The 23,627-nt window shown below is 45.9% G+C and overlaps 2 protein-coding genes across 8 annotated transcripts in view; both read left to right on the plus strand.

Moving 5' to 3' along the window:
* TULP4 (TUB like protein 4) overlaps nucleotides 1-2,246 on the plus strand; it is a 199,318-nt gene extending 197,072 nt beyond the window's left edge. For all 7 annotated transcript variants that reach the window (XM_070796447.1, XM_070796448.1, XM_070796450.1 and 4 more), the window contains one exon: nucleotides 98-2,246. In XM_070796447.1, coding sequence (XP_070652548.1) covers nucleotides 98-214 — 117 coding nt within the window. In that variant the 3' untranslated portion in view covers nucleotides 215-2,246. The remainder of the gene's footprint in view (nucleotides 1-97) is intronic.
* Nucleotides 2,247-23,161: 20,915 nt separating this feature from the next.
* The window catches only part of TMEM181 (transmembrane protein 181), a 63,457-nt gene continuing 62,991 nt past the window's right edge, over nucleotides 23,162-23,627 (plus strand). Inside the window, exon 1 of the mRNA XM_070796459.1 lies at nucleotides 23,162-23,318. Within this exon, the coding sequence (XP_070652560.1) occupies nucleotides 23,188-23,318 (131 nt within the window). The 5' untranslated portion in view covers nucleotides 23,162-23,187. The remainder of the gene's footprint in view (nucleotides 23,319-23,627) is intronic.

Below are 23,627 nucleotides of genomic sequence, written 5' to 3' on the forward strand. Positions count from 1 at the left end.
GTCGCAGATCTCTCACAGACATGCTGTCTGCCTCTGTCGGGAGGGGCCCTGAGGGTCTCCTTTAACGTGTCTGCCTCCCCACCCCACCCCACCCCAGGTGATGCAGTTCGGGAGGATCGACGGCAGCGCCTACATCCTGGATTTCCAGTACCCCTTCTCTGCCGTGCAGGCCTTCGCGGTCGCCCTGGCCAACGTGACTCAGCGCCTCAAGTGAGGGGCCTGGTATGGGCAGGAGAGAGAGGCCTGACCTGATGGAGCCCCGCAGTCCGGGGCCCAGAAGATGAGGGCAGAACTGGAAACATCTCTCAGACCCAGGAGAGGGCACTAACCTTTCATCGTTGTTTGGGTTTTTACTATCCTTTATTGTGTTTTTATTTTTATTCTTTTTAAGCAAAAGTAAGATACAGGAGAGTGGCATTTGGAACCGAAGGGTGCAAGGCACCTGGTGGTGCTTGGGAAGCAAGGCTGCTGTGGGAATGGATGTCCTCCTGGGTTTGCTTCTGTCGGCCACAGGCTGGGGGGCCCTTCAGAGGGAAGGTCAGCCGGCCTCCCGCCTGGCTGGTTCTCCGAGACTAGGAGCTTGTGTCGTTTTCCTCCTCCACAACATCCAGCTTTTATTATTCCTCCAACATCACCACTAGTGTTAAAAAAAAAAAAAAAACATTTAAAGAAAAACACAACCAAAAAATCCTGAAGGTACAGGTTCTCTTGGTGGGGCACCGTTTAATTCACACGTTATGTTATTCCCCACCCCCCCAGGTGACTTGATTAATGAAGGGTATTTTGGCAAATGCACTGTGTTTGACTAATAAAAGGAGGCTTTTTTCCCCGGGGGTGCTGTTACCAGGTGTAACAGGATGTGCTTGTGAGCTGACGGAGAAGGATAACAGGAGGAAGGGACTCCTGCAGATGTGTGCGCGGTCCAAGGGCCACTACATCGGTGCCTCCACTAGATCCCAATGTGTCAGAATTCCGTCGGCTCAGCGATCCTTCCGTCTAATCAAGCTCCCCACACGTGGCAGGGGCAGTGGTTTCCTGGGCTGCAGGGATGGGTCACTAGAGGCCAAGAAGTGGGGGTTCCCTCCCTCTCCCGCTCTCATTGTGGGATCTGGGAACCCCAGCCGACACAGTATTTTTCCCGTTAGATAACACTGTTCTGTACTTTTTCTTCCTAAAAATGCTGACAGCACTGATTTGAAAGTACTCCTTTCCTCTTTGGGGCTGTATTAAAATTCAGTTGGCTAGAGACGTTTTCCAACAGATTAGAAATGTAACAAAAAATAAAAGATGTTAGGCACTTGCCAGGGTGTGAAAAGATACAGTTATAATCAGTTCTTTGACAAGAGCCCCACCAACTTCTCTAGAGGGTAAAAAAAAAGTTGTTTATTGACTGTACAGACTGTTTACTGAGGTGATAAACCACTGGGAGAACATGGTTAAAGTTACAGAACCTACTGAAGTTCTCGACTGTTGCTTGTTAATTGCAACAACAAAAATCCAGAGATTATCTTTCCCCATCTCCCTCTCCTAGGGGACTTGTTGGGCCATATTCAGCCCTGCTCATAACACGACCCAGTTCATGTTTTTGGTTACTCATATCTGTGAGAGTAGGGCAGGAACACAGGAACTGTCTACTGGTTTAGGGTCCTAAATTTGGATTTTGTTTAAAAAGAAACAAGTGGAAGATACTGCAGAAGTGTATTTTCAAAAAAAAAAAAAAAATGGTTTTTAGTCTTCTGTTTTAGTTTAAAAATTGGGAAGGAAACAGGCCCACTGAAAGATGACACCCCCTTACCACTGTCTCTAGACCCCGAAGAAACACAGGTGAGGTTTTAAATATGGTGAAGGCCATCTCCCCGCTATTACCAGAGGTTCCCATATTTTAAAATATTGAACCTGATTCTTTGGTGGGTAAATTTTTCCAGAAAGAATTTAGCTGTGTACTCAGAATTACATAATTCTTTTATATGAGTTTGTGTAGCTTAATATGATGTTTCAGTGCTTATCATCAGTTGTGCAATAATGGTTAGAGCCTATTTCTAAATAATTTAAAGCCAGTTCCCTTGTTTTTATTGTCCAAGAGTTAATTATTTATCTTGCTTTGATAGTGTTCGTAGAAATTATTCTGTTACTATGTTCTGGTGAGTTATGCCATTTTATTATTTATTTAGAAAAATAGTATGTTTGTAACGACTTATTTGGTGGCAGTATGTTTTGCTGCAAGAAATAAAAAGGATATGGTAGAAGGTGGTTTTTTTTTTTTTTGCTGGACAGTTTGTGCTTTTTCTAATTGGGAAAAACTCCTACTCATCCTTTAAAAGTAATTTTTTTTTCATTTTGTGTTATCAATTATATACAAAGGAGATTTCTTCGAGATAATAGATCATAAAATACTATTTCCCCTTCTGTTGAAAATTTTATTTTCAATGAAAATAAGAGGCGAAATGAGAAATCCTTGGAATGAAAATGACAAATATGTGTGAAGAGAAAGTGAATATTTGTAACAGATAATGAACTAAACTTGCTGAATGCTTAGCTCAGTCCCCAGAAGCCCTTTTTCCTACACAGGGGTGAAGGCCTCCACCCTGGATGTTTGGCAGGAATTTGCCTCTGATGAGCAGAAGCCGCCCCAGCCTGAAGGAGGAGGCAGCCACTCGCCAATCAGAGACAGGTGGCTGTAGCCATTGTAATGCTGTGTCTTTGCAGTTGATGGTGATGATTTCACTTACTTTGAAAATTGCTTTCATTTGGTCATTCTCTATCAAAGTCAGTACTTTAAGCAGTGGAAGTGTACATACTTAGTGTTTATTAATAGCAACTTATGAATATTAAGATACCTCCCTGGATCTCTAAAGTTAAAAACATTAGCACAGTAAATAGTCAACTACAGAACAGGATCCACACCTCTTTGAGAGAAGCGGTATATTAACAAACGTGGAAACCAATTTTAAACTTGGTTTAACCTCATCAAACCAAAGGCACAGCTTTGAGTATAGTACACCCATTGAATGTATGTGTATCCTAAGAAGAACTCACACCAAGAAAGCAGGAAAATGTCAAAGCTCTCGTGGCAGAAGTCAAAGGGTTTGCAGTGTTTTCACCCTTGGCTGTTGCTTCCTTATCGTGCCCCAAGAGGACACTTGAACGTGTGATCATAGATGAAAGCCAGGAGACTGACCCCCAGATCGAGCCAGCTCTGCCACTGAGTTGGTGGGTGACCTTGGGCCTCTGTTTATCCATCTGTAAAATGAAAGGACGGTCTGAACAATCTTATAAATGCCTGCGGTCCAGATCAATGGTGTGAGGGCCTGAAGTGTACGTTTCCTCATTCCACTTTACAAATTTGGAAGGTAGGTTTCAAAACATGGCCTTTTGTAGAAGAAAAAATTTTTTTTTTTTTGCCTGTTTTCATGAGCCACCTACTGAATGTAAACCAGTGCATTTAATACCTTTGGAAGCTTTACCTCTAAAAGCAAATGAATTTGGAATCATGTTTGTTCTCATAAGATTATGCAAAAGCACCAATTCCAGGCAGGCTTCCCTGGTAGCTCAGTTGGTAAGGAATCCGCCTGCAATGCAGGAGACCCGGGTTTGATTCCTGGGTTGGGAAAATTCCCCAGGAGAAGGGATAGGCTACCCACTCCAGTATTCATGGGCTTCCCTGGTGGCTCCGATGGTAAAGAATCCGCCTGCAATGTGGAAGGACCTGGGTTTGACCCCTGGGTTGGGAAGATCCCCTGGAGGAGGGCATGGCAACCCATTCCAGTATTCTGGCCTGGAGAATTCCATGGACAGAGGAGCCCAGCGGGCCGCAGTCTGTGGGATCACGTGACTGAGCAAGGCTAAGCACACCGATTCCAGGTGAGACGGACCCACACATGTGTGTGCCCTGGTTGGTGGGCACCCCTGAGAATGGTCCTAAAACAAGTCACCATTTGCCCTAAAGGGTGGGCAGGAAAAAGACAAACGAGTGTATACCTCGACTGGCTGGAGTTGCCAGGCGTGCTCTGCAGTGTTGCACGGTCTTCACGTGCAGGCTTCTCAAGAAGGAACCCATTGTGTCCCCCGTGGGCCGTGTATCGCTCGGCCAGGTCAGTGGTTGTGCACAGAGTTGGTTGAGACAAGATGTGTCCAGATGAGGTGGAGTTCCTGGGATTTTTGTCACAGCACACAACTCAAAAACTCTTCACCATTCCTGTGTCTGCCTATCTCTGGCTGATGAAACTCTGAAGGGTTGTGGTTTTCATTTCTTTGGCTTTGTGTGATTTTCTTGTAACTTGTGCCTGTGTTTTCTGTTTATATGTTCTTTAAAGGGGGAGGGGGACGGTTCTAAGACCTTGTTTACTGTAGATACAATTTCTTTTGTGTCATAGCAAAGTTTGCGTTCGACTGAAGAAGGCGCTGTATTATTTTACCAAGGGGAGTATTGTTTTTGCATTTGTTTATAAATGCATCATTTGAGTACTGTAAATTTGGACACACGTTGAGTTTATTACTACTGGCGTTTCCTTTTTCGTTTTGTTTGTTTGTTTTTTCCTGACGGTTACACACGCAGTGCAGGTGCACACGCCCCAGACCAAACCAGACCCCCTGCATGTTCCCGGCCCCGCCTGGGGGTGGCGCGCTGCCTGCTGCGCCTGGTTCCTCTCCTATTGGCCGATCGGTCGGTTTCTGAACTCAGCATACTGCTTTGTTTCATTTTCCAAGCAAGATCTGTTGAGGTTTCCAAATTTCATTCTGATGAGCTCACCCTGGTCTCCTCTCTCCTTATGTGTTTTGTGTATTTGATTGTGCAGGAGGTATTCTAGAAGGCATTGGTGGTTTGCATTCAAAATGATGTGGTTTGTCCAAATTATTTTCCATCTTTATTATTGAGATGGATCAATCTCCTTATTTTTTTTTTCTTGATGATTTGAAGTTGTAAGAGTTGTCAGCTATTGCTTAATAAAATTTTCAGATCAAAAAAACCCCCACAAAAACCCATCAGTTCCTTGTGTGCCAAATTCAGATGTGGTCTTAAGTCATTTGAGAAGAAATCGGTTCTCTCTGTTGGCATGACCCCGGATGACCGCGGCTCCAGTTAGACTTCTGGGTTACCGCCAACTGTTACGTGACACCTGAGGCCTTTATTATCATTGTTCCTTCTGAGAGGTCCCAGATCATGCTGTTTTCCTGTTGAGCTGATCTGAGTTTTTGTTTCTCTTTGCTTTTGTAAAAAAAAAAAAACCAATTCAGGGTGCTTCTGTTAGTACCTACAAGATCTGAGGTGCTAAGTACATTGACACTTTCCTTTTTTACTTTGTAACAAACTTAATAAACCCAGGTTTTGAGCAATCCCACTACAAGTGCTAAGGTAACTGTTAATTGTTATTACTTCTAATGAGACTTGGTGCGCCTCCCTGCTTCGTCCTGGAATTCCCTCTGACCTTGGAAGGGAGGCAAGGACTGAGGGTCATAGGAGGCTCACCTGTGAATACTGTTCCCATGCGCATTTACAGAGCCATCCATGTGGTTTTTCCAGAGATAAAAAATAGATATGGTCACTCAAGCTTTAGGAGACAGAACCAAAAACCACTGTCATCTCTAGCAAATTTTAATCATTAATTTCTAAATAATCATAGAACTATAAATCTGTGCTTTAAATAGTAATAGTCATACAAAGCTAAACTGGATTTTGTATGAGAATCAAAATAGATCTGGTTTTATTGTGAAAGTTTGTGAGCTTCAAGTTGATATTCCTTGTATCTTCACCACTTAAATCAGGTAGCAAGGAGACCTGATCAGAAACAAGCTCCTTCCTCCCCTCCCCTGAAATCAAGGGCCCAAAGGCCTCAGGGCCAGGCTCTGTTGTGAGCTGAGGGCCATGCGTAGGAGTGGGATCACCTTCTCCACCAGCCCGGCTCCTGGGGGCCATTCAGTGTGAGGTGGTGTCTCCAGAAATGATTTATTTTCAAAGTAAGGATACTTCGCAAATCCCTTTCCTTCTAAAACCTCATCTTGAAAAGGATGCATTCTGTTTTTATTCTGGCGTTCAGTATTCTTTTTCCTGGTAGTGTTAAGAGAATAGAGAGTCAATTTAGCTCCCATATCCTGGCCCCCAAAACTCATTGGAGACACACAACTGCCTCGTGGACATTGCACTGCAACTATTCTAAGAATGCACAGCTGAATCTCCATACTCCATTATAAAGTGGATACCTTTTACCTTCTTTTCTTTCAGAAGAAAATTGAAGCATTGAGAGATTGAAATGATTTCTGGATTCCATACACCAAAAAAAAACAATCCTGAAGTACAATCGAAGGTTTCTGGATCGCATTAATGAATAGACCTAGTTTTGATTCCCAGCTTCTCAGTCAGGTGTTTCGTAATCATGTGCCTGTAATGAGCTCTGAGCCACTTGCACTCAGTCATCTCCTGGGAAAAGAGAGGCAGTGTAGGTGGGCCGCCCTCGCCCACCAGCAGGCGCGCCCACCCACTCGAGAGCTCGTCCTCTAGAGTTGTCAGGAAATCGAACGGTTACTCACCTGGGCGTCATGAGGGAGCTGGTCTGCGTGGATTTGTTTCTCTGCTTATCTTGGAAACCATTGCTCGATGCACTGAAGAACATGCAACCATCCACGCAAAGAAGAGGCTTGTTTCTGAAATCTCACTCGAAGTTCCTGTTGGAACCGTAGGTTCAGGCCACAGCAGGTACAGCAGCCTAGAAGCAGGACCCTAGCAGGCAACTGAGTCCTGGGCGAAAGTAGTTACATCCCTCTGCTTTCTGTCTTCTGGGGTCCCTGCCTCCACATCACCTCACTCCTCAGAGTGTGCATTCTCTGTGATTTTAGAGAATGTGAAAGCTTCTCTCCTGAAACTTGCAGTGCAGTTCCCAGACTTGTTCCTTGAAACTTGGCACTTAAGGCAAAGTAAAAGCTGTGGGAAATTAGGAAAAAAACTATAGCAGAGAACTTACTGAGTTTATCTTGAGGCAAGATAAGCCTGAGGAATTTATTAAACCTCAGCTATCTCTCAGGACAGCGTCTTGGCCATGTGGGATGTCTGTGCCTTCAGTTGATTAATCTGAAATTCAGGTAGCCCCTGTGCTGCTCAGCTCTAGTGTATTCCAGGCACTTGCTGAGCCCCATGGTTATGCAGCGGTTTTCACTGCATGTGCGACAGTAGCCCCCACCCCCAGGACGCCCCAAAATGGGGGAAACTTGGATGATAAAGGCTGGCTGCATCACAGTGTCTCAAACCACTGATCCAGTTGCCTTCTTTTAGTCAAGCCCATTACCTTGGTCATTTCTCCCATCTTCAGCCAACAGGGTGCAGAGAGCCCTCGGGACTGCTCTTCCAGTCTCCAAAGCACGACAAAGAGGCCAGTCCTGACACCATTCCCCATTTGTGCATGGGGAACCGAGGATCATTGAGTGTCCTTTTAGCTTGGCCTCCAGCTCATTCAAACGGTCTTGTCGTTTCCCCTTTCAAACAAATCAGCTCCGTGTTTCCTCCTCCCGCGTGTCACCTTGAGGGCCGCCCCCCCCAAGCCACCAGTGGCGTCATGCGTGGACCCAGTAGTAGTGCAGCCCCAGGTGTAAGAGGAGCAGTCCTTTAATCCTTGAGTCTCATACTTTTCGTGTCTGATATCATGGAAATCTGGGTTTTACCAGTGTTACTTTTTGTCTCTGGTAAGAAGGCGAGCGGCCAGATACCACAATGCTTGGGATGCAAACGCGTGATGGATTCCCACTGGGAAGAGAAGGGCTGTCCTCAAGTGATTTATTTCTGTCTCTACTGGAGCCCCAGGGGGTCCTCTGAGTCCCGGGTACATGTTCCCAAAGTACCTGTACAGACTACAGGGGGCTCTCAAGTCTGGGGATTATGGTTTCTTGCCAGTACTGAAGCTTGCCTCCTTTGTTTTCAATCATGAAAGAATATATTTCTCTGCCAGAAAGAAATTGTCTCCATTCATTCCTTGTGTCCAGTCATGTGGGAGAAAGTCCCGTCAGCACCAAATGGTTCATTTGATGGTGCTGATCACACATGGAGTTGGCCTCCCTTCCCCAGCCTTTCCCTTTCCCTTTTCGTTTCCATTAGCTCCACCCTGGTGGGTCTCACCATGCTTCAGGGCCCCCCTTGGGGTCCCAAAGAGTCAGATACGGCTGAGTGACTAACACTTTCACTTTCAAGAGTATATTTAAAAGCATAATAATTTTTCAAAAGCAGCCAGGTACAAGTGCATCTGTTCCAAGAGACTTTTATCTGGAGCCTAGTACTTGTTTTTATCTTTAGTACACTATAGAGGGGCTTTCCTGTTGCTCATCTGATAAAGACTCTGCCTGCAATTCTGGAGACCTGGGTTCCATCCCTGGGTTGGGATGAACCCCTGGAGAAGGGAACGGCTACCTACTCCAGTATTCGGGCCTGGAGAATTCCATGGACTGTATAGTCTATGGAATCACAAAGGGTTGGACACAACGGAGTGACTTTCACTCACACTTTAGAGATGCAGCTAAAACTAATTTAATTAGCTAAGGTCTTCCAACCGACACAACCCAAGGCTGCCTGGCTGTATGTATAGTATCCAGACTAGAGCAGAGGTGAACAGGACACCAACAGCACAGCCCCCTAAAAACAGCAAGTTCTGCAAACCACCATGGGCAAGCGTGCTCTCCCTCTTCTCAAGCCCCTTGTGGGAGAGTTTGGTCCCAACAGAGAGATGAAGAGAGCAGGCAGAAACTCCTAAGTGACTTCACTACAAGCCAGGCAGTGTTGAGAGCCGGGAGCACACTGCAGAGCAGCCAGACTAGCACTGCTTTTAGAAAAGGGCACGTGTAAAACTTCGTAAATGACAAAGAACGAGCACCAGCTCCCGGCCAGTGGATACCCACCCTCCCGGGGAAACAAGGCCCAGACCAGAGCCCAGGGCGAGGCCGAGAGTCGGCCTCACATTCACCTTCTCTTCATTCCTCCCTGATGGTCAGCTTCCCGAGATGGGCATGATGCTCCAAAGACCTGGGTGCACCTTGTCCAGACCCCTGACTTGGACGTCTTAGAAGTGTTGAGAAGCTCAGTTAAAATTCAGAGAAGAGAAGCCACTCTCAGGACAGCTGACGTTTCATCAGAGCCCGTGCTGCTGGCAGTTAAGACCCACCTGGGTGTAGGGGAAGGGACTCTGTGCAAAGAGAAGAACCAGAAAGTACCATATGCCTGGGGGTTTTCCACACTGGCTGTCCTCCTAAGAAGAGCTGGTCTTCAAACCTCTCCCCTGGGCAGGGCAAAGAGCCACATGAGGCAGAAGAGATGGGGCCCTGACCCAGACCTTCCTGCACCCAGGTCTCCTTCTGGTCACTTTGTGCCGTGGAAGTGTTCCGGGTTGCATTCCCTCCTCTCACAGAAGCAGTGAAGCACTCAGCCAGGGCCCAGACTCCAAAACTCGTCAGCCCCACCCAGACCTGGTGCCTGGCCTGTGCTGGGTTGGAGGTGCTCTGTGCTGAGCATCTTCAAGGTTACAGGTAAAGGATGTGGGCATATCTACAGGGTTTGGACATTAACACCCAGGCGTTGTTCTTGGAAACAGTTCAGATTTTATTTAAAACTTACAAAGCACTTATCTCCTTAACAAATGCCCGTGTGCACCACTGGATGACAGAGTTATAATTGAGACCAGACTTGAATGGAGAGTTCTTGGTAAAGCCTGGGTCACAGCACTCTCAATGAGTGGTGACAAGACTATTAACTGTGAACAGGTTCCAGATCAGTGGTGTGGGATCAGGAGCACTGTTCTGAAAGCTGGGAGATGAAGGAACTTATCCTGACTGTCATCAGCATTGCATCAACAAGTTCAGATATGCAAAGGACACCACACTAATGGCAGAAAGTGAAGAGGAACTAAAGAGCCTCTTGATGAAGGTGAAAGAGCAGAGTGGAAAAGCTGGCTTAAAACTCAACATTCAAAAAAATTAGATTATGGTGTCTGGTCCCATCACTTCATGGCAATGTAGAAGGGGAAAAAGTAGAAACAATAACAGATTTTATTTTCCTGGGCTCCAAAATCACTTGCAGACAGTGACCGCAGCCATGAAATTAAAAGACTTGCTCCTTGGAAAAAAAGCTATGACAAACCTAGACAGCACATTAAAAAGCAGAGACATCACTTTGGCAACAACTGTCCATGTAGTCAAAGCTATGGTTTTTCCAGTAGTCATGTATGGATGTGAGAGCTGAGCCATAAAGAAGGCTGAGGGCTGAAGAATTGATGGCTTAGAATTATGGTGCTGGAGAAGACTCTTGAGTCCCTTGGACTGCAAAGAGATTGAACCAGTCAATCCTAAAGGAAATCAACCCTGAATATTCATTGGAAGGACTAATACTGAAGCTGGAGCTCTGATACTTTGGCCACCTGATGCGAAGAGGTGATTCACTGGAAAAAGACCCTGATTCTGGGAAACGTTGAGGGCAGGAGGAGAAGGGGATGACAGAGGATGAGATGGTTGGATGGCATCAGCAACTCAGTGGACATGAGTTTGAGCAAACTCCAGGAGATGGTGAAGGACAGGGAAGCATGGTGTGCTGCAGTCCATGGGGTCAGAAAGAGTCGGGCACAGTGAATGACAACTACATATAATGAGGAGACCAGACTAAGTCTGTATTCCCCAAGGGATGGGTCATATTTCTCAAGTACTTTGAACTCTGATGAAAGGAAAACAGACTTCCTTTACTGTAGGGTTTTCTAGAACTATCAATACTCTAATGTGTTGTGCATGGTAGACCACACAGAAGAAGAAATACTGAAGTTTTTAGTGACCCAAACTCTTTTGCCCTTGGATTTTAAGGGAGCATCTTAGTAAGACCAATGACCCAAGGAATAAATAGAAGTAGGGAAATTGGGTTGGATGCACTCCACATTCTTCCTGACTTCAGAATTCTGTGCTTCTGTGAATTTTACTGAAAACCTAAGGCAGGTTTCTTTCACCCTCTTCTCATAGAATAAAGGATCTACTTCGCTCCTGCTCAAGCAGGCGAGAGACCCTTGATCAAGTGTGGAGTGTGTTTGCTGAGCTGCACAGGTGTAGAGGCTGGTTTGTTTCTACAGAGTACTTACTTGAAGAAGCAGAGCTGATAGAAACAGAAATGAGCTCTTGCCGTTTACAGCCTACCAAGATGCAAATATTCAGCTTGTTTAATTTGCAGTTTAACTCTCGAAAATACAGTCTTTCCTAAGATAATTGAGATTGAGAATGCCAGACTCATTCTGACCACGCTTGTCATCTGTTCCTAATTAATATTTGGAGATTTTTGTCCCCAGTTTCACTGGGGCCCTAGACCTCATCTTTCACTCAGTTTAGAGAAGAGAACCACTTAGGGTCAGCCAAGTGTTTGTCTGGGTTGAAGCCAGTACACCCTAAGGTCTATGATCTCCAGGGCTTGGGGGTTCATATCCAGAAATGCTGGCTCGATAGATGATTTACCAAAGTAAACATCTCTTCTGAGCTCTTGCAAAAGACTTCTTGTCATGTCAATTGCCAGTACCAAGAATATTTGATGACCTGAAAGTCAGAGCAGATAATGTCCCCTAGGAGCCCCTGAAGGTGGCATCCTACTGGGGACTGCCCAAATGGCCGGGGGACAGCTGGTGGCCACCTGGGGTCAGCCTCGATGGAGGGGGACCAGGCCTCACTGTGTGCTCCCAGGAGGGTCCCACACCCCTGGAGAGCACCTCCTAAAAGGAGGCCGGGGGCTGAGGGCCCCAAAAGGGCCGCTGAAGAGGTACTGTGTGGTGCCCGCTGATACCAGGGAGACAGTGCAGGGGTCAGGGTCACCTCAAGATGATCTGGAAATTTGTTTTTGTCTTACATTTACGGAAGTAAAGACTAACCAGTGGTGACAAGCAAAGCCTAGTTCTTCAGAGCTTGATGTAGCAAGGGCGTCATTTCTCATCAGTGTGATTGGCAGAGACTCAGAGGAGTCAGGGGAGCGGGCTTCTTAGTGGAGAAAAGGCGTGACCCAGGTATGTCCTGATGGAGGCTTCGGGGAAGCTGGAGGTGCCTGATTGGAAGCCTGGGGTCTGGTGGTTGGTCAGGAACATACTGGTTTTCTCTGGTTGGTCCTGAATTGGAAGCAGGGATGAAAACTAGGGGAACTGTCAGTTACTGGCCACCTGCTGACTATACGGGGCCATTTGTCACAGAGGTTGTTGCTGGAGGTGGCAGTGTGACTCCCTCAAAGCTGACATCGAGCATACTGGCCTTTGGGAGTGGCTACAGCGGGTTTCAGGTCAGGGTGTCTGTATAGAGTCTGGTCACTATCAGTTTATCCCTTCAGCCTCTCAGTTTAAATAAGAGTTTATCATAAGAGTGAAATCAACCTACCCCCAGTGAACAGTAAATTAACTGGCACTAGTTAAAAAAAAAAAAAAAAAGCCTTACAGTTGCCTCAGTTATATTTTTAAATACTGTCCAGAAAGAAGCAGTGCTGTCCAGAAAACACGCATCTCGCTCAGTTTCTAATTTAATCTTGTAAAAATGGAAAGGGCACATGCGGAAACAGTCATAAGGGACAAACGTCCTAGGAGCCCCTGGAAGTTATGTGAGAAAAATAATTAGGAAATGCACAGCAGATCGTCATCCAGTTACAGCCACGTTTTATCACAAACCTCAGTTTTATTTTACTGCCTTAGTTCGCCCCCCAGGAGCACACAGCGAGTTCGTCAAAGCTTATTCGCCTTTCCTGTGGCAGACTTGGGACATTGTTATCACTGATAAAGGCAAGTTCAGGGAACCGCTGCTCACCCACAACAGGGCTGGGCTGCTGCTTGCCTGGCCGCCTGCTTCTGACACGTCTGAATAAGAATTCTCCCACCTCTAAATAGGAATACCACCCTGGGGAGAAAAATGGATGCTGAGTCCCCCTGGGGAGGTGGCAGGGGAAGGTGTAGCAACTCTGAGAGAGCTCAGCGGTTCATGAATAGAAAGCCAGCGTGTTCTCGAAAATTCAGGGAGCATCTAATTCTCTACTGACTGACTCACCGTGTAGAAGGGGTGGAAGTATAATGTCGACAGCTTTACCCACGCTCCTTCTTAAGTCATCCAGCCTGCCAGTGTCCGGCTGCTGGACAGACATGGGCCTCTGCTTCTGCAAGTCCTCTGATGCTTGGGTGTCATCTCGTTTGAGATCCCCTTTCTCAGAGAACCAGACTTTCAACTCAGGGTTGAGTGCACTGACCCACTGGTAAATATCTATTAATAACAACTAGCTTTCTAGAAACAAACAAAGCCCTGAATGCATGATATGCCCGCATAAGCATTATAGATCGCCACAATACAAAGAATGCATAGCACACAATTACAAATAATAAAATATACAGCACTCTATTATAATTCCATATGGCCATTTGGGTCTCAGAGAATGCATCTGTTGATTTTCTCCAAACGCTTATATCCGTAGCCAACCTATGACTACAACTGACAAATTAGCATAGTTCTGACATGAATGTTGGTTGTGAGTGAGACAAATGTGAAACAACAAAGATGTATATTGCATGCATTGCCAGAACTTTACTAGGACATTAATGACACGAGCAATTTCTGTGCTAAATAGGATAATGGTTTCCAAATACTGGAAGAAAATTTCCTAAATTTTTGTGCTATTTACAATGTGGTGGCAACTGACATGATACAGTTTTCAAGTGAAAGTACATTTTTTTAAAGTTTTATTTTATTTTTAAACTTTACATAATTGTATTAGTTTTGCCAAATATCAAAATGAATCCACCACAGGTATACATGTGTTCCCCATCCTGAACCCTCCTCCCTCCTCCCTCCCCATACCATCCCTCTGGGTCGTCCCAGTGCACTAGCCCCAAGCATCCAGTGTCGTGCATCGAACCTGGACTGGCATCTCGTTTCATACATGATATTTTACATGTTTCAATGCCATTCTCCCAAATCTTCCCACCCTCTCCCTCTCCCACAGAGTCCATAAGACTGTTCTATACATCAGTGTCTCTTTTGCTGTCTCGTACATAGGGTTATTGTTACCATCTTTGTAAATTCCATATATATGCGTTAGTATACTGTATTGGTGTTTTTCTTTCTGGCTTACTTCACTCTGTATAATAGGCTCCAGTTTCATCCACCTCATTAGAACTGATTCAAATGTATTCTTTTTAATGGCTGAGTAATACTCCATTGTGTATATGTACCACAGCTTTCTTATCCATTCATCTGCTGATGGACATCTAGGTTGCTTCCATGTCCTGGCTATTATAAACAGTGCTGCGATGAACATTGGGGTACACGTGTCTCTTTCCCTTCTGGTTTCCTCAGTGTGTATGCCCAGCAGTGGGATTGCTGGATCATAAGGCAGTTCTATTTCCAGTTTTTTAAGGAATCTCCACACTGTTCTCCATAGTGGCTGTACTAGTTTGCATTCCCACCAACAGTGTAAGAGGGTTCCCTTTTCTTCACACCCTCTCCAGCATTTATTATTTATAGACTTTTGGATCGCAGCCATTCTGACTGGTGTGAAATGGTACCTCATAGTGGTTTTGATTTGCATTTCTCTGATAATGAGTGATGTTGAACATCTTTTCATGTGTTTGTTAGCCATCTGTATGTCTTCTTTGGAGAAATGTCTATTTAGGAATATATCTACCTAAAGAAACTAAAGACCTATATATAGAAAACTATAAAACACTGGTGAAAGAAATCAAAGAGGACACTAATAGATGGAGAAATATACCATGTTCATGGATTGGAAGAATCAATATAGTGAAAATGAGTATACTACCCAAAGCAATTTATAGATTCAATGCAATCCCTATCAAGCTACCAAAAGTATTCTTCACAGAGCTAGAACAAATAATTTCACAATTTGTATGGAAAAACAAAAAACCTCAAATAGCCAAAGCGATCTTGAGAAAGAAGAATGGAACTGGAGGAATCAACCTACCTGACTTCAGGCTCTACTACAAAGCCACAGTTATCAAGACAGTATGGTACTGGCACAAAGACAGAAATATAGATCAATGGAACAAAATAGAAAGCCCAGAGATAAATCCACGCACATATGGACACCTTATCTTTGACAAAGGAGACAAGAATATACAATGGATTAAAGACAATCTCTTTAACAAGTGGTGCTGGGAAATCTGGTCAACAACTTGTAAAAGAATGAAACTAGAACACTTTCTAACACCATACACAAAAATAAACTCAAAATGGATTAAAGATCTAAACGTAAGACCAGAAACTATAAACCTCCTAGAGGAGAACATAGGCAAAACACTCTCTGACATACATCACAGCAGGATCCTCTATGACCCACCTCCCAGAATATTGGAAATAAAAGCAAAAATAAACAGATGGGACCTAATTAACCTTAAAAGCTTCTGCACATCAAAGGAAACTATTAGCAAGGTGAAAAAACAGCCTTCAGAATGGGAGAAAATAATAGCAAATGAAGCAACTGACAAACAACTAATCTCAAAAATATACAAGCAACTCCTACAGCTCAACTCCAGAAAAATAAATGACCCAATCAAAAAATGGGCCAAAGAACTAAACTACATTATTAACATTGTCTCCATGACTTAAGTCTAGAGCCTAGACTGGAAGCAATAAACAAAACCAAGTTAACTCCTGATTTATGGCTTTTTGCTGATTTTCATGATGTAAATATTCCCACCAGAGCCCATTTCAAGCAACCAACACATCCCTGAACAGGGGAGTCAGAAAGAGATGAACAATGAGGAACAGCTTAATGTTTAAAAATGACTGAGTTAAACAATCAGCTCTCAAGATTCCTAAAAATTGAACCATCAGCTATTAGGAGCCAGCATGAGCTGACTCCAGCATGTCGAAGTTTGCGTGTGTTGTTTTTCAGAATGCAGAGCAAGCTGGGCCTCAGATCTGACTGCAGTGTTGGGGTGGTTTAAGCTAAGGGGACTAAGTGCTTCACCTGAAGTTACTCAGATGAAGGGGTTCAAGACATATATTTTTAAAACTTTTTCTATGAATTCAGCAGCTATAAACAAAGTGCCTGCTCCATGCCAGATTCCTGTTGAGACAGGTCATCCCAGGATGGATAAAATCATCCCAGCCCTGCCTCATAGAGTGTACAGTCCCAGCTGGTCACGTCCCCTAGGCTTTGCTAAATCCCTTTCCCAGGTCAGCTCCGGAGAAGGCCATGGCAACCCACTCTAGTACTCTTGCCTGGAGAATCCCGTGGACAGAGGAGCCTGGTAGGCTGCAGTCCATGGGGTCGAGAAGAGTCGTGTCCGACTGCACGACTTCACTTTCACTTTCCACTTTCATGCATTGGAGAAGGCAATGGCACCCCACTCCAGTACTCTTGCCTGGAAAATCCCATGGACAGAGGAGCCTGGTAGGCTGCAGTCCATGGGGTCAAGAAGAGTCAGACACAACTGAGCGACTTCACTTTCACTTTTTACTTTCATGCATTGGAGAAGGAAATGGCACCCCACTCCAGTGTTCTTGCCTAGAGAATCCCAGGGACGGGGGAGCCTGGTGGGCTGCCATCTATAGGGTCACACAGAGTTGGACACGACTGAAGTGACTTAGCAGCAGCAGCAGTCATTAAGCTTAGTCAAGGATCTTTAGTTCTTTCTCACAGGCTATAGATAATATTCTGAGCCATATCCTGTGAGCTATCTTACAGACACAAAACACCAGGCAGAGAAAACCACATGATGATCAGACCGCACCCAGGACATGAGCTGTCACAATTCCAAGAACTGGCCTCAGAGAAATGGGAACAAATGGACCCTGGAAATGAAGATAAAATGTACCTAGAACAACCAAGATGATGCCAGTCAGACCACCGATGACCAGTTTGAAGATGACTGTCAGAGCTGACTGTGCTGTTACGGCATGTAGCCCCCTTCCCACTTCTGTCTATAAAAGTTCTTGCCCCACTGGTTGCCGGGGTGGTGGTGGGGGGTGGGGGGGAGTTGGGTGGGGAGGTGGCCTTTGGAAAGATGTCCTCCCCCCGCCACCAGTTGCTGGCATCTAAAATAAAACAAACTTCCTTTCCACCAGCCTGGCCTGTTTATTGGCTCTTGAGTGGCGAGCTGAGTCCCACACCCCTTTCAGTAACAGAAGCACACCCCATTGTGCTGCGGAGGAGCCTGCCTGGCCCACCCCTCTCCTTCAGGTCCTATCCATCTCTCCTCCCACTACTCCACCTCTGCAGCCTTGACCCTGGTACAAGCCCTGGTGACCCCCCCCTACCCAGACTCCTTCCTGCTCCCTCTTCTCCCTGACCGTTCTCTACTCAGCAGCCAGGGTGATTTTTTAAATAAAAATTCCTGTTTTTATATCACTGCTCAACTTAAAATCCTCTAATGGTGGTCAGGCGTGACAGACCCAGCCCTCGGGCTCCGTTGCTCACCAGCTGGGTACCTTGGGGCTCTGTATCTGTTTCCCCCCCTGCAGAAAGAGGATCACAGAGCGCCCGCTGGAGAGGTTTAAATGCTCAGAATAGTGCGTCACCATCCTTCCCACTAGGTAAGCATGGCATTAGCATCCTTACCTGCTCCTGACCTCAGCTCTCACACCTCTTTATGCTGAACGATAAATAATGATAAATCTCTGCTCTGTGTTCCAGAGCCCCGTGCCTTTCCGCGAGCTGCTCACCACACTGACCTTGCCTGAGCTCGCCCCACTGCCTGACACGCCTTCCCTCATCAGCCCAGCATCACCTCTCAGCTCATCCTGCAGAGCCCTTTCAAGACCGTATTTGCAGCACAGCCTTCCCTTGTCCCAGTCTAGATCAAGTCTCTTGCTGTGTTCCTTCAGAGCACACATCACGTTGTCCTTACACGTGGATTAGGGTGAATATGTAACAGTTCATGTCCTGTCTACACTGTGGACTCTGTGAGCATGCCCAGTGCCTTGTAAAGTACCTGGGACAGGGTGGGTGCTCAGTGTATATAAAATCTCTGTAATAAACAGGGCTTATTTAAGAGACCACTCATCCTAAGCAGTGTCTCACTCAGTAACATTCCAGTGTAAACTGGAAACTTTGACCACAAGCCTTGATGTGCCTAAAGGTAGCATTTGGTGTCAACCCTTTCACCCTACTCTCATTTCCCCCATCCAGCCAGGAGCCCTGCTTAGCCGTGCCAAGTGCTCATCCTGACAGCAAAAGAACAAAGATAACATCAAGACTTTTCCCAAGAATTTTGCCCAAGAGGATTGTTAGCTGTTGAGCACGTTTGACTTCCCAAGACCATTCCTAAAGCTTTCAGTGGGTAATTAGTCACTTACTGAGCATCTACCAGATACAGGACATCATTGCAGCTGCTTCACACACCCACCTTGACTCTGTTCTGCCACAGGAGACTGACCTAGAGAAGGGGTCAGCTTTCCTGAAGGAAATCCTGAAAGCCATGAACATTCAGCTTACTAAGGTCGAGCAATTCTTCCCTTGTAGGTGCCACATACTTTGTCTGTTTTAAGTCCTTATGAGAGAAAAATATTAAATATTATATCAGGAATTTGCTTTAATACGTCCCAACAGCAAAAATGGTAGAGGAATCAGATGGCACTGGTAACTGAAGCTGGTTGCGAGGTGGTGGATGTGTGGACCAGGAGTGAGCACAGGAATTCAGCAGACTGTTTCTGAGTGTGTGTGAAAATTTCCATAATGAAAGTTTTTAAATAGCCTCAAAACATATAAAGCCAAAACTGATAGAACTACAGGGATTCATTGACAAGTCCACCATTGTGATGGAGCATACAACATATTTCTTTTCATTATAGATGAGTCTAAGGCTCAAAAGCCTAATTTCATGGATATAAATAAAACTTGGCACCCAACAACTAGAGCATCACAAAAGTTCCACTTTAAGACAAAAGTGGAACATTTATAAAAATTGATCATATAGGAGACCATAAAGCAAGCATCAACAAAGTTCAAATAATCTATACCAAATAGACTATATTTTTGGAACACAATGCACTTAATGTATAAATCAATGAAAAGACAAAATTGTCTAAATATTTTAAAATTTGAAACGCATTCTAAATAACCCAGAGATCAAAGAAAAACAGATAATGTCTTGGTCATAGAGAAGATAATTTTGTCACACTAGCAGTGAGCTGCTGGCTATTCATGTTGACAGGAAAAGTTTTCTGTAAGCTAGTTAGTGCCTTTCAAGTTCTCTATGATATGAAGAGACCCAAGCCAATCACTGAAGGGACTGGGACAGCAATTTAAAGTATTATACATATTATAAGAAAAGTTTAAAAAAATGTTTACAGCAATTATCTATCAGTGATGGATGGACGGATGGATGATTTTCATTCTCTTGCCTAAGCTTCTTTATGTTATTTACGTTTCTATAATGAGAAAGCATGGATATCAGTGCTTTTGGGGAGAAGAAATATGTAAATGATCCAAGGTAGTTAACCCATTAATGAGCATTCACTGTGGGCCAGGCATTGTACTAAGTGCTCTACATAATCCTACCCACTAACTCATGACTGCAAAGGCGCCAAAACAGGGAGTATTCAGCACAAGCTCATTGTTAAAAAGTGGTGGTGTCAGTCGTCTTTCTTGTTGGTATCTGTGCTCTTAGCCACAATTGAATGAATATGTTTGCCTTCTTGCAGTTTCATAAGAGCATCAGAATAAGATAATGGTCCTCTTGACAAGTGAAAGTGTACAAGGCATTTGACGTTCAACAAACATGTATTAAGTACCTATTTGAACTGTGCACACACGTAACTATATTAGTGTTAGTTACTCAGTCCTGTCTCTTTGCAACCCCGTAGACTGTAACCCCCCAGGCTCCTTTGTCCATGGAATTCTCCAGGTAAGAATACCGGAGTTGGTTGCCATTCTGTTCTCCAGGGGATCTTTGCAACCCAAGGATCGAACCCAGGTTGCCTGCATTGCAGGCAGATTCTTTACTGTCTGAGCCACCCGGCAAGCCCGTTAACATTGTTAGTGGTGTGTGTGTAAGTCACTCAGTCGTGTCCGACTCTTGCAACCCCATGGACTGGAGCCCACCAGGCTCCTCTGTCCATGGAGTTCTCCAGGCAAGAATATTGGAGTGGGTTGCCATTTCCTTCTGCAGGGCCTCTTCCTAACCCAGGGATCAAACCTGCATCTCCTGCATTGACAGGCAGATTCTTTACCGCCTGAGCCACCAGGGAAGCCCCAGCACTGTTAGTAAGACATGGCTAAAATGAAGGTACTAAACATTCATTACTTTTGCTAAAACCCCATAACCCCCCCCAAAACTCCACTGAAACAACAGTAAAGGGATTTAAAAAAATAATAATTCTTACACCCTCAAGAACAGGGCAAGTTTGCAAATCATTAAGCAAATGAGCAGATATGCAAAGCCTAGATGCTTTGCCTGTAGTGAGGAAAGCTAAACAACAACCCAGTCTGCACCATAAATTCCTCAAGTATTTTGGGAACTAACAGCAGAGTCACTGTCTGTAGAAGTGAGAGTGAAGATGGGGCAAAACTCAAGATGGGTCACTGCAGACCACTAGAATAGCTGCAAGAAAAAATCTCAAGGGGGCTCCCCTGGCAGTCCAGTGGTTAAGAATCTGCAGTTTCAGTACAGAGTCATGGGGGTTAACTAAGCTTCCATATGCCACACTACTAATAAATAAATAAATAAATAAAAATCTTGATAAAATCAAGAGTAGTAAGGATATGGCACAACTGGAATTCTTATACATTGTTGGTGGGAATTAAAATGTCACAATCACTTTGGAAAACCGTTTGACTATATCTACTAAAGCCAAGTATATGTCTAATCTATAACCCAGTGATCTCACTAGGTATAAACCCTAGTAAAATGAGTGCTTATGCCCTTCCCAAAAAATACACAAGAAAGTTCATAATCAGAATAACCAAAACCTGACAAGAGAATGGATAAATTGTGCTGTATATATACGCACACAGTGGCATGCTATATAGCAAAAACAAAGAAACCAAAGCCAGAAAACACTGCTGTCTGGCTGGGTTTATACTGCTCCACAGAGAAAGTGCTGTCCTGAGACTTCCAGGCACTGGCTTTTAACAGGCCTGTCAGCTTACGCTATCTTTTCTGGATAACCTACCACCATGCTGTGAGGGAGCCCAAGCAGCTTCATGGAGAAGCCTTTCTGAGAGAGGCCATTGGCCAGCAGCCCAGCTGAGTTCCCAGCATCAAATCACCAGCAGTGTGAGTGAACCGTCCTGGAACTGGATCCTCCAGCTGGAGGATATGTGCCACAAAGAAAGACAGAGGCATGGGATCCAAAGAACAGAGGGAGGGAACTCCCTGGCTGATAGTGAAGGGATGGCGTAGCCGACAGCTCTGCACAAGGCATAAGGCAGCCAGTTCACAGCTGGTAGTAGTTACAGAATACTGTGCGGCTCAAGTGTGTGTGATACTCACAGAATTGTTACATATATACCAGCGCCTGTGTACATGTGACATTTTATCTAGCATTTCCAGCTCTTTGTGGTAAAAGAGGTAATGTAGCACATTAGTTACCCCCACGGTGCCGGAGCCAGAAGATTTGCATTGTCCTTTTAGGGTCTGCAGTAGTTCAAAGTTGAGGAGAGTGTAGGCTGGAGAAACTAGAGAAGGAGTCCTGGAGATATTTTTTCTGGGGGTATCTCTGAGGTTAATTAATATTTCCCTTAATGATAAGCTTTCTGTAGCCAGTCGTAAAATAATTGAAATATGGTATATGCTGGTCTCATAATCTTTCTCACAGTACAGACAGCGTGTGTCTTCTGAGCTCCATTCTTTGTCCTCTTGAGATGGTTATATACCATGCTCACATTATTGAATTAGGGCTAAAACCTAACTGCACAGTGCAGGACGTTCAGAAGTTACGGGAATACTTGCACGACCTGAGGGGGCAGCTTGGCTAGCAGACAGACAAGTTGTTCCCAAATATAAGGGGGGGCTGGGCAGCAACTAAAACAGGATGATAAAAATAAAGAGCGAGGAAGAGTGGGTGAAATTAGAGCACAGCTAAAAGTAGCAGGAAATACAGGAATTCTGAGAATATCTAAACGTGAGTGATCATTAGATTTAACAGAGCTTTGAAAAAATTTAGGTTCCTGAGAACCATATTCTATAATTTAGAGTCAATAGTGAGTTGGGCCCCAAAATGTATATTTATAAAAGGCTTCTCCCCTGCTTGCACAATCAACCCCATATGGAAACCTGTCCTGAATTAAGCTGGAAGCAAGCTGACATCATCTGGAACAACTGTTTCTCTGCTTGTTATGGCAAAATTCACAAAAGGAGATGACGCTGTCTTTAGATAAGTAGTCCCATGGAGGGTGTGTTGATATGTGAGTTTTATTTTACACACTAGTGTTAAGCTTTGCAGAGGATGAGAAAAACGCCTTTGCACAGACTTGCTTTTTTATTTTTTTGGTGGCTATAGAACGTGTGGAAAGAGGCATCTCATTTGGCCACGATTCTTCATCATTAAAAAATATTTATTATGACATAACCGTGATGGGTTTCATTCAAAATGTTTTTACAAAAAAAAAAATGTTTTTACATCAGGTCAAGTGGAACTCAGGAAGGAGGGGCGCGGGGGTGGAAAAAAGGCTTTCCGGGAGCTGTCCGTGGTGCTGAACTGATGCCCGGCTCCAGCCTTTGACCTTACATCAAAGGGGCTCTGGGTCCCGTCCCCAAATCTCAGTTTCCTTTCAGTTTTCACCTCCAGCGTATTCCCTTTCTCCACCCGAGCAGTAGCAAGGGTAGCCCTTTCTATTTTAGTCCTGGGCGGCAGATGACCTTGTGTTGGCCTCCCCCACCCCCACCCCGGTCCGCTCCCTCTCCTCCCTGGGCGGCGGCCGATGGGCGCGGCACCCTCCGCTCCTTAGGCCCCCCTCGGCGGGGCGGGGCGGGGCGGCGGGGCGGGTACCCCCATCTCCATCCTCCCTGGGGTTGGCTCCCCGCGCCGTGGCTGGCGCCCTGAGCGCGCCGGGCCCCACCGTGCTGCGCGCCCCCTCCCCACCTCCCCCGCCACCTGCTTCTCCTGCTCCTCGGTCCCGCCCAGCTGGCCACCCCCGCCCCCGGTCCCCGGAGCTGGGAAGAGCGAGGGGGCGAAGGAAGCAATACAAAGGGCGGAGCGGCGGGGAGGAGGGGACGCCGGGGCTCGCGCGGACGGCGGCGGCGCCGGGCGCGGGCGGGCGGCGCGGGCATGGACGCCGAGTACCCTGCCTTCGAGCCCCCGCTCTGCAGCGAGCTCAAGCACCTGTGCAAGCGGCTCCAGGAGGCGTACCGGGAGCTCAAGGAGGACCTCACGCCTTTCCGAGATGACCGCTACTACCGGTAGGGGCGCGCGGGCCGCGCGGCGGGCGGAGGCGGCGGAGCCAGGCGAGGGGCAGCCCCGCCCCCGCTGACCCCTGTCCCGGGGCCGAGCTGAGCTCCGGGGCCCGGCGGGGACCCGCCCTCTCCGCCCCCTCCACCCCGCGCCGGCAAGGGGCAGCAGGCCGGCGGGGTGGGCTGCGGCGTTCGCGTGTTGGGGGTCAAGGGCAGCTCCAGGGAGCTGAAGTGGACAGCTTTTTTTCCGTTCTTGAGCCGAGACCCTCAAGTCCTGAGGAAGGGACCCAGGGGGCTTCGGTCCCCGCTGAGTTCCTC

The sequence above is a fragment of the Bos indicus genome, chromosome 9, assembly GCF_029378745.1.
Source record: "Bos indicus isolate NIAB-ARS_2022 breed Sahiwal x Tharparkar chromosome 9, NIAB-ARS_B.indTharparkar_mat_pri_1.0, whole genome shotgun sequence".
Taxonomy (NCBI): Eukaryota; Metazoa; Chordata; class Mammalia; order Artiodactyla; family Bovidae; genus Bos; species Bos indicus.